The 16,372-nt window shown below is 42.5% G+C and overlaps 1 protein-coding gene across 1 annotated transcript in view; it reads left to right on the top strand.

The window, feature by feature from the left end:
- Positions 1–16,372, top strand: part of EPHA5 (EPH receptor A5) — a 475,337-nt gene that overhangs the window by 372,015 nt on the left and 86,950 nt on the right. The window contains exons 6-8 of the mRNA XM_040418046.1: positions 8,177–8,301; positions 10,902–11,061; positions 12,929–13,034. Coding sequence (XP_040273980.1) covers positions 8,177–8,301; positions 10,902–11,061; positions 12,929–13,034 — 391 coding nt within the window. The remainder of the gene's footprint in view (positions 1–8,176; positions 8,302–10,901; positions 11,062–12,928; positions 13,035–16,372) is intronic.

Below are 16,372 nucleotides of genomic sequence, written 5' to 3'. Positions count from 1 at the left end.
GAATGTCGAGTTCCAGGGCGATGGGCTGGCAATTGCAAGCGCTGCTGCAGCGCTGCCAGACCGGCGGCAGCTATAGATGACTTTCGGAAATGGGCACACACGCGGCGCATCTTCACCAGTAGTTCAGGCAAATTGGGGTAGGTTTTGAGAAACCACTGAACCACTAAGTTTAACACGTGGGCTAGGCATGGTATGTATGTGAGTTTGCCGAGCTCCAAAGCCGCCACCAAGTTACGGCCATTATCAGACACAACCATGCCTGGTTCTCGGTTGAGTGGCGTGAGCCACAGCTCAGTCTGGTCCCATATACCCTGGCCCAGCTCTAAAGCAATGTGCTGTTTGTCACCTAAGCAAATAAGTTTTAGCTTGGCCTGTTGCCGCTTCCCTGCTACAGTGCTACACTGCTTCCAGCTACTGACTGATGGCTGGCTGGTGCTGCAAGATGAGAATTCAGAGGTGGAAGTGGAGGAGAAGGGGGGGGGGTTGCAGCCACTAATGTAGGTGGTGGCTGAAATCCTGATGGAAGTAGGGCCCACAATCCTTGTCGTCGGTAGCACCTGTGCCATCCCAGGGTACGACTTGCTCCCGGCCTCCACAACGTTCACCCAGTATGCCGTCAGGAAAATGTAGCATCCCTGGCCACAAGAACTTGTTCATGTGTCAGTCGTTAAGTGGACCTTCCCAATATCGGTGTTGGTCAGGGCAATGGTGATGTTACGGGACACATGCTGGTGTAAGGCGAGCCTGGCACACCTTGAAAAATAGTGGCGGTTGTGGACTGAGTAACAAGAGACGGCCGCCGCCATCAGGCTGCCGAAAGCCTCAGTGTCCACAAGCCTAAATGACAACATTTCCAGGGCCAGTGATTTGGAAAGGTGCGCATTTAGTGCTATGGCCTGTGGGTGGGTGGCTGGTTATTTGCGCTTTCGTTCAAAGTCTTGGGGTATGGACATCTGTACGCTGCGCTGGGACACAGATGTGGATGTGCTAGCTGATGGTGCTTGCGAGAGTACAGGTGCAGGGCGCCGCATTCTTCCAGAGGTGGCGTTGGAGTGGCCTCTGACGTCGCTTCCAGGTTTTCCTCGTGGCGTGTTTCACATTCGCCGGGGATATTATTGTTATTTATTTCTTTCCTCCTGTTGGGAGGATTTTTTGTTATTCCTTGCCCTGCTAGGTGGCATCGATTTATATGTTTATATAGTGGTTATTTTTTCCCCCACCTGGGGCGGGGTTTTTTCTTCTGGGTCCAGCCTCTTCCCTATTTAAGGAAGCATTGTGCACCAACTCGGTCTCTGGCTGCACATGCTTTTTAGCTTGCTCCCAGAGTCCCTATAAGCTGATGTTTTCTCTGCTTATTGGTGCTTTGTTCTTCGTCTGGCCCTTTTTTTTCAGCTTCATCTGATCTGCCTCTTACCTTTTCTGCTTAGTAACATTTCTTTTTAATATACAAATATTTTATTTGTCTTTTCTTCCCACAGTGATGTCTTCTCCGCGGGATACTGATAACAAAACGTCGGTTTCTAAGAAGAAGCATTTTTCCTGCTACGATTGTAGCACTCCTTTGGAGGATAGCTATCCCTACTCCAGGTGTGACAGCTGCTGACCAAGGGTCTAACCTTCGGGTGAACCTACCATGCAGAACATGTATGCATGGGTGAAGAGCTATGTGGATGGGTCCATCAAGGGAGTTGTGAACCTGCTTGATGAAAGGCTTCCTACTCCTGCTCAGATGCCTATGGAGACCTCTGCTCCGGTGGAGAGACCCTCTGTGGTCTCCTTAGTTTCTTCCCCCTCAGATGAGGAGCTTACCTCGTGTTTTTTTCCTACAGAAAAGACACAAAAGCTACTCAAGTCCATCAGGTCGGGGGACCATGATGTTGACCCGGGGGAGCCTTCCGATTCCACTAGTCGGGCACCACGTGTCTTTAAAGTGGATCAGACCCTCCTCTCTGTCATGCGTACAGAGTGTAAGAAACCTGAGAAAGGTCCAGTTCTAACCAAGAAATTTAGAACCATGTTCCCGATGGCTAAATCCTTGGTGGAATCATGGGGTTCCATTCTCAAGGTGGACATGGCTATTGCCAAATTGTCCAGACGCACTCTGGTTCCAGCAGTTGATGGATCTAGTCTGCAGGATCCCCTTGACAGGAGAGCGGAGTGCACTCTGAGAAGAGGTTACACGGCAGCCGCAGCATCCGCTTCTACAGCTATTGCTGCTACCGAGGTTTCTACGTTCCTCCAGACTCGCCTCATGACGACATTCTGGCTGCCTTCAAGACCATTATCCTGGCTACGGATTTCATGTGCGATACTGCGCAGCTTCAGCTGAAATTGGTGGCCAAATCCATGGCCCTTGTCTCAGCGCCCCGTAGGCCTTTGTGGCTTAAGCCATAGGTCGCTGACAACTCCTCTAAATACAACTTATGTGGCCTTCCCTTTGAGCCCAGCCGTTTGTTCGGCTCAGAGCTTGATAGAATTATGGAAGGCCTATCAGATAAAAGGGGAAGAGTCTTCCCCAACAGTCCTTTCGAGGGCGGGGCAGACAGGACCGCGGAGGTAGGTCTGGCCAGCAGTCAAGAGCTCGAAAGGACTGGGGAGAGCAGAGAAGGGGTTCGAAGTGCTCTCGCGAAGGAGCCAAGGATATAAAATCCACCTCCTGACTACGGGCCTCCTTGAGGCTCTTGGATGACTCCCGTTACTCCTGCCGTCCTGCTAGTAAGCTTCCCCATTCCTCTGCCTCATCTACCTGTCAGGGGCCATCTCTCCCACTTCCTCCAGACAAGTTCATCAAGACCAAGCTCTTACAAGCTGCCAAGCAGTCGGTTCTGGAGGCTTACATTCAGGACTACATCCACAAGGGGGCTCTGTAAGAGGTTCTGGCAGGGGAACGGGGCTTAGGGATCTACTCACCAGTTTTTCTGGTTCCCAAGACGTCAGAAGATCTCCTGATGATTATCGATCTGAGGTATTTCAATCGGTATATAAGGAAGGGGAAGTTTCGTATGGAGACCATCAGGTCAGTGTTCACGTTCTCAATCCTGGGGACATGATGGCAACCCTGGACCTCAAAGATGCATATCTGCACATCCCGATTCATCCTGCTTCCAGGAAATATCTTATGATTGCAGTGCCGGTTTCTGGTGTCACCAGACAGCTTCAGTTTGTTGCCCTTCCTTTTGGCATTTCTTCTGCCCCTCACACTTTTACCAAAGTGGTGGTTTCTGTGGTGGCGGCTTTAAGACTTCAAGGACTGAACATTATTCCTTATCTGAACGATTGGCTTTTGAAAGACTGTTCTCTAGCGGTCCTAACCCACCATCTTCATGTAGCAATCTCCTTTCTGTTTTGCCTGGGTTGGATCATCAACTGGCAGAAGTAGCAACGTGAGCCCGTCAACTTCGGTAAGATATCTAGGCTTCATAATCGACTCCGTTGGGATGTCTCTCCAGTTGACTCCAGAAAGAAGATCCCGGATACAGAACATGGCAAAGTTCCTATCCGTTCCTCGGCGAGTCCCTATTCGGACTCTCATGAAGATGTTGGGGCTCATGTCAGCATCTGCTGAAGCAGTCCCTTGGGCTCTATGGCACCTCTGCCCTCTACAGTCGGAGGTCCTCTCCAAGTGGAATGGCAGCCCTTCCGTACTAAACTCCCTATGCTCCCTGTTTGGCGAACTCGGTATTCCCTCAGATGGTGGTTCCATCTTTTAGATGGGAAGTCTATGACTCAGCCAACTTGGATCATATTGACAACAGATGCATGCCAAGTAGGCTGGGGCGCTCACCTAGACGACTCACCAGTTCACGGAACCTGGTCTCTTCAGGAGCGGCTTCTCTCATCCAATCTCCGCGAGATTCGAGCTAGCCCTCCTTCATTTCGCCCCTCAGATCTGGGGCAAAGATGTGAAAGTCCAGTCAGACAATATGACTGCAGTACTTTACATCAACAAGCAGGGAGGCACAACATCACCTCTCCTCCTATCAGAGATCGGTGTGATTCTGGATTGGGCAGAGTCGAACCTTTCCCACTTATCTTCGATCCACATTCGAGGCTCCCTCAATATGATAGCGGATCGGCTGAGCCGCGGTCTTCCAACAGTGGAGTGGTCTTTACATCCAGAGATATTCAAGCAGATAGTCCTCAAGTGGGGGATGCCAGAGGTGGATCTTATGGCAACAAGGTTCAACGCCAAGGTGGAGAGGTTTTTCCCCCTTTACAGGGAGGACAACCCAATGGCGATAGATGCTCTGTCAATATCCCGGAGGTTCAGGCTTACATCTTCCCTCCGTTTTCCATGATTCCGAGGGTATTGATGAAAATCCGTCAGGATCAGGCCTTGGTGATAGCCATCATATCGTTTTGGCCGAAGAGATCTTGGTTTACCCAGCTCACCCAAATGAGTTGAGAGCAATATTGGAGGCTCCCCCCTCAGCAGACCCTGGTGTCGTAGGACATTCACCTCTGCTCAGATCTGCACAGGTTCAACCTGACAGCCTGGAGGTTAATCAGTCCCTTTCCAGAATAGAAGAGCTTTCAGAGTCGGTCCTGAGAACGCTGTCTCATTCAAGAGCGGACTCTACCAAGAGAGCTTACTCATGAATTATGAGTATATTCTCATCCTGGTGTACCTAAAAGGAGGTGGCGTCTGCACATCCGCCCCTCTCCGCCATCCTTCAGTTCCTGCAAGACGGCCATGACAAAGGCCTTGCTCCATCTACTCTGAGGGTTCAAGTTTCAGCCATCTCAGTTGTCCTCAACAGGTCTTTTTCTGGGATTTATCAGTAGTTCTCAAGGGCTTAGCATCCCCCCCCTTGAGCCTTTGGAGGAGGTGTATTTCAAGTTCGTCACATGGAAACTTGTTTTTCTTCTTGCAGTGACTTCGGCCAAGAGGGTCTCTGAGCTTCAAGCTCTCTCAGCCCACGAGCCCTATACCATCTTTTTGCAAGACCGGGTCCTTCTAAGATTTCTCCCCTACTTTAGGCCTAAAGTTCCTTTGTTCCAGAATATAAACCAGGTGATATCCCTCCCGGTTTTGTTCTACACCTTCTACCTCCTCCGAGGAACCTGTTAGACATCCTCTGGACATCTCCAGATGCCTCCGGATCTATGTGTTCAGGAAAGATGAAAATCTTCTAATCCTGTTTGCCGGTAAGTTTAAAGGCTGTAAGGCATCTAAACCATCCATCAGTAGATGGATTAAGGAGGCTATTAGGAAATCCTTTGTTTTCCAATCTCTGGACCCTCCAGGGTTTGTGAAGGCCCATTCTACTAGGGCTCTACTAAGTAGCTACTTCTTTTGCCGAGAGGAGTCTTCTTCCTCTCGACATGATTTGCAAGTCTGCCTCCTAGAGCTCTGAATCAACATTCATCTCCCATTATAGATTGGATGCCAGATTAGCTGAATACTCGGCCTTTGGGCAGACTATACTTGATTCTGCCAGGCATGAGGGCCCTCCCTAGGGCTTCTTCTTGCTATCTCCCCATCTGTAGGATGTATGGGAATCATTAATTTCCAACGATAATTTGTTTTCCCAGCAGCACACAAATATCCATCCCACCCTTGTAAGTCTAGTTTTCTTCTTACCATAACACAGTGGGCTGGGGGTGATTCCCTCCTTTATAGGGGATACTTAATTGTTTATTGTTTTATTTACTTGGGCTCATTAATAATTCCGACGGTCCTACCAGTCCACAGGGGGTGGTTGACCCCATCTGTGCTGCTGTTAGGACTAAGGGAAAACAAATTATCGTTAGAAATTAATGATTTCCGTCCTTTTCTTCTTTTTTTTTTGTATGGCTTCCACTGTGTGGTAAAAGTAACATGTTGAATTTAGTCTGCTGATCACTATGGCTACAGAATTGCAAATTATACAGTTTTTTTTTGCATTTTTGAAAATAAATTCATGTTTTTACTTTCTGAGAGTCATAATTTATTTTATTTTTCTGCCAATGGTCTTGTGTGAAGGCTCACAGGGGGAAAAAAAGGGGAAAAAAACAGCACCGTAAGATGAAAAGCGATATAAGGGGCCCCAGCCACCAGTCACTCAACTTTCTTTTATCTATCTATCTATCTATCTATCTATCTATCTATCTATCTAATATCTATCTATCTATCTATCTATCTATTTATTTATCACACCGAGTAGAACCTTATGGCTGCAGAAAATGCATAGTATGATTTCAGTGTCAAACTAAAGAACAACTTTCAGAAGAAAATGGACTGTTTATGTTGTTTTTTTCCAGAGAAATATTAGAGCATAGTTTAGTGAATGTGAATGTGGAAGGGTCGTCTAATATACTACGAAATCTGCCCTTGAAGAATTAATGACCTTTTAAAACAGGTTCCTGTGCGATTGCACTTTTTTCTTTCTATCATATGGTATCCAGTTGCAGACTTTTAAGATGGAATGATTGCAGGCTTTGTGTGGATGCTGAGATTAAATTACGTTCTGTTTAAGAAAGAAAACTCCTAAATACTTTTACCTTTCTACTCCAGTGCAGTTTATTGTAACGCAGATGTGCATCGGATACAAAGACACTGTCATCTGAATACCTTGGGGATCGATTTGATATACTTAATTGGTCTTTATCGCACTGTTACACTTTAACACTTCTATTAAAGAAAGCTCAAAGGGGTAAAATTACCAGCTTTATCAACTACTCTCCGTATAGTGTTTCTTCTTTTAATGTTGGTTTTATTCAGGGTCTGCAGGAACATTGGGAAGAGGTGAATGGTTTTGGTGGATACACTGGTCATTCTTTCTTTAGGTTTATGTTACTATTAATGAAATGTGTGCTGAATGGGAAAAAATGATTACAGCTTTTTTTCTGCCATTTTCAATGCAGTCTCCTACTTTTTACAGTTTGCTGTTATTTTATTGTATATTCTATTTGAGGCATTGATTTCTATACATATTGAAGACATTTTCCTTACAAATATTTCTCACCTTCTAATAGGATAGATGATAAATATATGATTTTCTGGAGTTTGACTGCCGGGATCCTCAGCAATCATGAGAACATACTTGGCAGGGGACTTAGACTACTTTCACATTAGCGTTTTGGCTTTCCATTTGTGAGATCTGTTTAGGGCTCTCAAAAGCGGTCCAAAATGGATCAGTTTTGCTCTAATGCATTCTGAATGGAAAATTATCTGCTCAGAATGGATCAGTTTGCCTCCGTTTAGTTACCATTCCACTCTGGAGGCGGACACCAAAACGTTGCCTGCAGCGTTTTGCTGTCCGCCTGACAAAGTTTTCTCTGACACAATCTGGCACAATAGAAAATGGATCCGCCCACCATTGACTTTCAATGCAGTTCAAGACGGATCCGTCATGGCTATAGAAGACATAATACAACATGATCTGTTCATGACGGATGCATGCGGTTGTATTATTGTAACGGAAGCGTTTTTGCATTGATCCATGACGGATCCGCAAAAAATGCTATTGTGAAAGTAGCCTTAGGCACCAGTCTCATGATCTTGGGGGGGGGGGGGGGGGATCCCAGCAGTCAGGTTCCCAGTGATCATCTTGTGGATAGGTGAGAAATGTTGTTTATCAGCGAAACTATTTAATGTATATATAGACAATGAAGTGCTGTGCCTTTTTTTTATTATTTCAATGGACCTCTTTATCTGGGACCTTGTCACTGCCACCTGGTTGCTTTATCTATTGGAAGTGCTTCTGTCTTGGACAGATAGATAGATAGAAAGATAGATAGATAGATAGATAGATAGATAGATAGATAGATAGATAGGTTTCTTGGGCCCACCAGAGGATAGATTATTCTCAGAGCCAAAATCCTATATCATCAATCAAATTTAATAGGTTTTTAATCACAGAACTAGACTCTAGTAGCAATTGATTAGCTTATTAGACAGTTTTTTTTCTCCTGGACCTTTGGGGCCCACTATTACTTTAGAGACTGGACCCACCGGTGGATCCTCTGGTAGTCTCCTGGGCCAGTTCGATCCTGGATTGATATGAGATAGATAGATAGATAGATAGATAGATAGATAGATAGATTGAAAAAAAAGGTGCAGCACTCCAAAATCATTGTAGCTAAAGTTCAATTCCTCACTATGAAACCTTTATACTACTTGCCGTTTTACTATAACTAAAAGCAAAAAAAGAAAACACTTAGCTCCCAATGATTTTTTGCTTTCTATCCACAGCGCCTTCTCCAGTCACTCATGTGAAGAAAGGAAAAATTTCCAGAAATAGCATTTCCTTGTCTTGGCAGGAACCCGAGAGACCCAACGGTATCATCCTGGAATATGAGATCAAATACTTTGAAAAGGTCTGACCTTCTGTAATGTACAATTATATCTTTGTGTTATTTGCTCTCACTAACTCTTCTTGGTTGGGGAGCCATCAACTACATAGGGAAATTGATTACTAATTGATTGTGTCTGCAGTAAATTACCAGGGTGACTTCCAGTGTGTGTTTTTCATTAGTGTTGGCACGTTGGCTTGGGAAAACACATTAAAAGTTCAGGTCGGAGATATTGGCAGACTTTGCTCATCTGAATAAAGGTCACTCTAATGAATTGATATAAAAGATATGATGCTGCTCTTATGTATTCTTTTATAGCCTATTGTTACACTGTGTTGGAATATGGGTCTCAGACAGTAAAGGAAATCATTTTGCATGTAAAAAATTTACTTAAAATGCCGACTATAAGTCATTGATTATTTTGATAAAGCCGGAAACAAAACACAGGAAATGAAAGTGTCTGCAACGTGCTAACGGTGTGTGCATCTGGAATTTTTCTCTCCTCCTGTACTGTGCCAGAGGCAAAAGCAATTATGTGATGTGATAAGAGAGTCTTACTAAAAATGAAGTGATATAAACTGTTACGATGGAAGTGAGCAAAGCAGACAAATCAGAATGGAAATCTGCGGTTTAATACATTTAGAAAGAGAACTTGAAAAATACAGTTTTAGAGTCTTAGAACATAGGGTTAAACCAATTATGCAAAATGTTAGAATGGTGTCTTCTAGTCACCTGTATGAATGGGGAGCTGGTGCAGATTTACTGTCTATGGGATTGTCTATCTCTGACAGGACCATAGAACTGCAGTGGTCACACATGCATAGCACTTCTCCATTTGTAGGGGAACCTCTAGTGATTGATGGAGGTCCCAGTGGCTGGACCCTTAGCAGTTATACATTTATCACCTCTTCTGTGTATAGGCGATAAACATTTTTCCTGGGCTAACCCATTCAATGGCTCAGCATATGACAAAGTATGGACCTTAGTGAGTGTTGCATGTTGGGAATGAGTGCCTATATGGCAGCCACTGACTCTACAGGCAGTCGCACCATCTTCACAGCCATATCTGTGCTTTAAGTCCCCTGTGTGAGAAGACTGCATTACAAATGTTTGTCATTGACCTATTGGCAAATCAGGTGCTGCAGTGCCAAAAGTAAACTGTCAATTGTTAATCATCAAATTGAAGTGGACACAAATGTCTTGCACTTTCTTTTTTTTATTCATAGTTTTTTAATGGAATTTATAGCAAACCAGAGTTAATGTGAATGTTGCAGAATAGATCCTTTCCATCATCTGTTAAAGTGTATATAGTGCAGGGTGGGCAATTATTCAGTAATAAGATAGAGGCTCTTGTGTATGCCTTGTGTATGTCTGTTTATTTTATGTGCCATTTGTGGGTTGTCTGCCATCTTGATTCACTGTTCCCCTCAGATATGGTTTTTATTAATAAATCCTACATTTCCCATCATTTCTGCCTTTGCAGAGACAGAGGGGGCATAGTCACCACACTGCACTGCTCTGTGTAATGACAACCATGACAGATTAGTGACACAGAGCTGTTGTCCCTTCACACTGCAGAGTTTCCATGTTCTTCTATGTGATGCAGCTTGAGCCTGTCTGCCCTCTCCTCCCTGTCATCTCTCTCTCTCTCTCGCTTGTCAGCTTTTAGGAGGCAATGAGACCAGTGTGAAGCTACATCACATAGAACTACACTGGAGAGTCAGCACACACATATAGTACAGACAGGCAGTGTGAGTGAGGAGGTTTATATAACTGCAGCTAGTCACTTTATACACTCACCTACTATATATCTGCACTCTTGGTCCTTTACATAGGGGAGACATTATATCTTCAACAGAATACAGAGCTATACAGAAGAACATGGAGGGTGGTGACGGATCTGAGAGCTGCCAGGAGGGATTTGATTGGCGATAATATCCTGTAGTTTCCAGGAAGTCAGCTATAGGGGAGAGATTGATTTCCTGTTTAAGCTGAGTTTATTGAGTTTATATGTTTTCAGTGGAGAAATTCACACCTATTTAGAATATACTTTTTCCTAAATTTAAAAAACAACAAACCATAATGAATTATTATGCAGCTTCATATGGCTATAAATAATGCTCCACAAGTTAGTGGTCTTTTTATGGTGGCTGACATAGACATCTCACAGCTTAGGCTGAGTTCACATCAACGTTCATCCTTTCCGTTCTCCTGCTCTGTTATAGGAGTAGAAGAACGTAAAGGACGGATTCGGCACATAACTGAGCCGAACGGAGCCTGCGGACCCCATAGACTACAATGGGATCCATTAAGTCCTGCATGCACAACTTTTGTCTCTGCTTCAGAAATCTTCCTCTGAGCGAAAACCTAACAGACCCCATTATAGTCCATGAGGTCCGTAGGCTTCGTTTGGCAAAGTTATGTGCCGAATCCGTCCTTTCTGTACTCCTGGTCCTATAATGGAGCAGGAGAATGGAAAGGCTGAACGCTTATATGAACTCAGCCTTAACTGGACTGAATTTAGATCATATGGACCCTAAAATGGATTTGCATCTAAAATCAAAGTTGTCGTTTTTTCCCATCATTTTAAGAAATTTCAGTTTTCTCTCTCTATATATATAAAGGACCAGGAAACTAGCTACACAATTATCAAGTCCAAGGAAACAGAAATCACAGCAGAGGGACTGAAGTCTGCATCATCCTACATATTCCAGATCCGAGCACGCACGGCTGCAGGGTACGGTGCCTTCAGCCGCAGATTTGAGTTTGAAACCAGCCCAGTGTGTAAGTCATTTTAATTACTGTCAGCTCATGTCCATGTAATGGTTAGCGGAAAGAGTCAGCAGATCAATACCATAACAGGGAACTGTCATTCTTACAAAGCTCCAGATTTCCTCTCCCAGGTCCCTTGCATTAAGAGAAGAGACCTCATTCGTGTCACTCACTTGGATAAGTTAACATGCTGGATCTTGCTTTCTCATCTCATTTGATGTGGGAGAAGGGGGTGTAAATATCATCATGTTTTTAACACCGCCTCCCCCAGCAGTCACATTGAAATTGGAAAATTTATCTTTAAAATATCACTTTTTTATTGTAGAAGTCAAATAAATATATTTTGCGCAAAGGTCAAGTACATTTTAACCACTTAGTGTATAAAACTAAGACTAAAACTAACTCATTGTACTCATTTTGAGCTAAAAATCATTTTTTCAATTGGTCTTAATTAAAAATATTGAGCCGTTATGTCACAAAGGGTTAACCGTTTTTAAAGCTGTGTGACTCCTACTTTCATTTTGTGCTGGTCATCTATTAACCCTTATCTCTAAATTATTAGGCGGTCATAAACACTTATTTAATCCACATTCTTATCAGAAAGATAAGGATTGTGCTTTAATGAGTGTTTATAAAGTGAGCAGAGATAAGGAGCACGTCAGCTCTCTGCCTGACAGAAGAGACAGAAAATTCAGATTCTGCTAATAGAGCATCTTAGCTCTGTACAGAGAAAATGACTCCATATTTTTAATTAAGACCAATTGAAAAAATAGTTTTTACCTCATAATGAGTACAATGCAATAATAGAAAAAATGCCCCAAAGGTGTTCATAGCCCTTAAGGACCAGCATCATTTTCCATGGTGTTCCAGCAATCATAACTTTTTTTTCTCTTCAGTTTAGATATTAAATTGACCTTCAATTTGCGAGATGAGTTATAGTTTCTATAGGAACCATTTTGGGGTACATATTATGTATTAAAAAAAATGTATAATTCTTTTTGGAGGGGGGAAGAAATATACAGCAATTTCAACATTGTTTTTTATTGTATTTATTCTTACAGCGTTTTAAATATGGTAAAAATAACATGATAACTTGTTATACTATGTGCACAATAAAAACACATTTAAACAAAATTGCTTTTGTGTCGCTGCACTCCAAGATCCACAACATATTTATTTTTCTGATGGCATAAATGTAGGAGGGCTTGATTTTAGCACAATCATTTGTAGTTTTCATTGGTACCATTTTTATTGCTTTTTTTTTCTGTTTTTAATAGGTGCGATGTGGGCAAACACAATTTTGGTATTTTTTGTAGTTTTTAGTATGGGATGAGATGTATTAAGGTTCCTACCTTTCGCAACAGAAAATACTGTCCGTTTATGTGGGTAAAAAAGGGATGTGCTATTAGGGTGTGGCTTAGCACAAAGTGTTATTTCAAACTATTAGTTTGTTCCTATTTGGGAGCTTTTTTTAAAGACATTTGCATTTATCAAACTGGTGTAAAGTAGAACTAGCTTAGTTGCCCATAGCAGCCAATCCGAATCAACCTTTCATTGGACCACCAATTGGACTCCTAAGCATAGATAGAGTAGGGATCTAAGTGAATAAAATTACAAGTTATATTAAATATTGTTGCCAAAAAAGTATATATCAGTCTTTTTAGCATCTCCTGCTCTATAGCATGCTGCCTTCAGATTCTATTGAACATGATAGGTATCCTATTAATTTTTAGTTGGAGGAATGTTTTTATCTACACAGTATTGAGAAAAGCAATAATCTAAGCAGATTTTCATTTGACTGGTTTTGTAAATATTGCTGTCTCTCTATATGTTGCATGAAACTGAAACCATAGTCTTTGTTTTCTGTCTGTCTATTCAGCATTTGCAGCAACTGGTGATCAGAGTCAGATTCCTATTATAGCAGTGTCAGTCACTGTGGGGATTATTATTCTGGCCGGAATGGTTGGTTTTCTTCTCAGTGGAAGGTATGTGGAATTGTATTGAAGCTTCCAAAATGTTATATATTTGCACTTTATGTATTGCCAAATATATTTTACATCCATTCTAAATTTTGCTACGTCGGGTGCAAGTTCTGGAAAGTAAATACATGTTAAACACTTTAAAACTATACAGAATGAAATACACTTAAATAAAATAAAGAACTTCTTAGAGTCTATTTAGTCTCAGTAAGGCCCCTTTCACACGAGCAAGTTCCACGCGTTGGACTCGCAGCATGTGTCAGCTAGAGCACCCGTCCTGACCTCCCAGCACTGCCGGGGTCGCATAGCATTATATTGATTTATGACGCTATGTAATCCTTAATGCTGTCAGTTTTATTCAATACTTTCCAGAACTATAAGGGTTACATAGCATCATAAATCAATATAATGCTATGTTACCTCAGCAGTGCTGGGAGGTCAGGACGGGTGCTCTCGCTGATGCACGCTGCAAGTCTAACGCGTGGAACTCACTCATATGAAAGGGGCCTAAATATGTGATTGCGTTATAATTTTTCTCACTATTGGTTACTTGTTGGAAGTCTATAATTATGTTATCCTTAGTGCAATTTAAATCAGATTCTATTTATTGGGCTTAGTAGCGAGTAACAACCTCAGGATTTGACAAGGGTGTTGCAGATTTACTAATTCTGTAAATTTAGACAGGGTATCTAGTCCTGTACCAGATTTATCAATAGGGGCTCAGACTGGATGAGAAATGTGGTGCAGGGATAGAGACTTTTCTCTAACTCTATGCCAATTATTGGTTGTCCTAATTTAAGTACTAAAGAATTTATGCCAGAATTCAGATAGAAATTTTGCACTTTTTCTAGTAAGCCATTTCCAGTTGTGATCTATGCAAAGTGATTTTTCCTAAAATTAGATTGCATAGAATTTTGGCACAATTTATGACATTTAGATGATCTGTGAGTCATTACTATCTATTAAATAGTTGAAATTGAGTCACTGATTTGTCCTAAAGTAGTCAAGATGAAGTCAAGACAGCAGTAAATGAAGAACAAGTAAGTAGTACAAAAAGTTACTAAAGGTCATTTTTAACGCCACAACTGCCCGTGTGTTTAAATGTACCCAGTAATGCATGCAGTGTCAGACTAGGTTGGAGGTCCTTCAGGCAATCCATGTTGTAATATAGTAATGAGGTCGGGCAGGATTGCTTTTGAGTTTCATAAGCTAAACACCCCAGTAAGCATTTGCTGCTGAAGTTTAGACTTTTTAGGGGCTATTTCATAATTAATATTGTAGTTATAGTCATTGTGTGATTAAAACTGCAGAATGTACAATGAAATTACCAGTCTAAGGGTATATCCACATGGGACAAAAAAATATGCCATGGATTTCCCCGCAGAATTCCCCGCAGCTGTTAGAAGAGGCCTTGGGCACTGCAGCCTTTTCCTAGGTCAGTGACATCACTGTGCATCGGTCACATGGCCTAGTTGCAGCTCAACCCCATTCAAGTCAATGGGGCTGAGCTGCAATACTAAGCACTGCCACTATACGGTGTACGGCACTGTCCTGTGTCGGTGAGTGCAGCTGCTTCTTGAAACAGCTGATCAGCGGGGGTGCCGAGACTTGAACCCCCACTGATGTGTTAATGATGTCTATCCTGAGGATAAGTCATCATTATATTTTCCAGGATAACCCTTTTAATGGTCTCTTTATTTGGTACCTACAGAAGACAATATTTTATCTATTTTTATTTTATTTCATTATTTCTATATTTTTCATATAAATATTTAAGTGACGTTTGTTCTCGATTTATGAATAATGTCAAATAATTTTACCATTAGCATTTTTTCTTATCTACTACTTATGTACTACTATTAAATTCACATACCCCATGCCTGGAGGATTTTTGACTCTTTCTGTTTTATTATTTAGAATTTTTTGGCTCTATAAGCCACATAGAGCAACCTCATATCACTCGACATGTAAGACGTTGTATTAGTATTTTTGTAAAAAGTGAAGCCACTGTTGATTTTTATTGCATGTGAATAGTAATGCAGCAGGGATCTGGTCTTCGCTGCAGAGGAATCACCAGGCGAGTACCACTTGAACAGTTGACCAATGCGGATCAAGAAACGCCGGTGTGTAACACCAAAACAAACAGGAAGAATCATAGTCTGGCCTTGAAAATGGCCAAAAATAGGACATGTCTGCTTCACGGATATGTGAAGAGCCCCATAGACTTTAACTGTTTCTAAAAACGCAGTGTGATGGCTGGTACTAAAGCGGCTATGGCACATCCATTTTTCACAGTCGTGTGAATGAGGCCTTAAAGCCAGCAAGAAAATCTTACACCTAACACCAACATCAAGTGATCTCCTCTCTCAGGTTTACCAATAGATCACAATTTATGACTAAACCATCAATCTCTTTAAAAATTGTAATGTTATAGACAACATTGAACTGACTTGGAATATGTTGTGTATATATGAGCATAAATACTACATAACCACAGGTGATATACAAAAGAATCACACCATATTCAAATCGTAATTATTTAAAAAATAGTAGATGTGCTGTCACGACTGTGTCTCGGTCTCTGTGTTGTTTGCCGTGACATGTTTGCCGTGCATGCTGGTTGCCTTGGGCAACGTGTAGTTTATACAGCATGTGTGTACACTTCTCCTTTATGGTTTGTTTCCCTTCCCAGTCTGGTGCTTGTGGGGTTAACTACCTGGCTGGGTGTGGTCACTAGGTACTTATATTGCCTGTGGCTGGTAGCCTGTAGTAAGTTGTCCTCCAGTCTCTGTTGGTGCTGGAGCTATGCTCCTGTTCTGGGTATTCCATCTCCCCAGTTAATGAGGGCCACCTAGTGAGACATCAATGTCATCCCATTGTTACCATGTCTTCCTATCTTACCCGTTTCTATGTATGGTGTGGTTTATGTTCTGGGTTTGTGTTGTATGTCTAGTTGTTGTTCCATGTCTGGTCTGTTTTGGTGTGTACGGTCCTGCATGGATGCTAAAAATTTCCCCTGTCTGTGCCTTTGGTGAGAGGGCTCCAGGGTTCCCCAGAGGGGGAACAGCAGGTCAGTGTGCAGCTCTGCCTGAGGCCGCCATGCATCCTGTCCGCATGGGGGTCCAGGCAGTTACTGGTGTGCTGGATTCTGTGGTTTTTTTTTGTACTGTGTCATGTATGGTGTTTGGGTTCCAGTACATATTCATGGGTTCTAGTTGTTGTGGTGTGGACTGCTGGTGTTTCTTCCAGCAGGTAAGTGACCAAGTATACCTGTGCTCTTGTTCCAGTGGTTATTCTTGCCACTGGTTTCCTACTTGCCGGTCCAGTTTTGCTTATCACTGTCT

Source organism: Bufo bufo, chromosome 2 (genome assembly GCF_905171765.1).
Source record: "Bufo bufo chromosome 2, aBufBuf1.1, whole genome shotgun sequence".
NCBI classification, from domain to species: Eukaryota; Metazoa; Chordata; class Amphibia; order Anura; family Bufonidae; genus Bufo; species Bufo bufo.
Note: the sequence above shows the minus strand (reverse complement) of the source record. Positions and strands in the feature narration are given on the sequence as shown.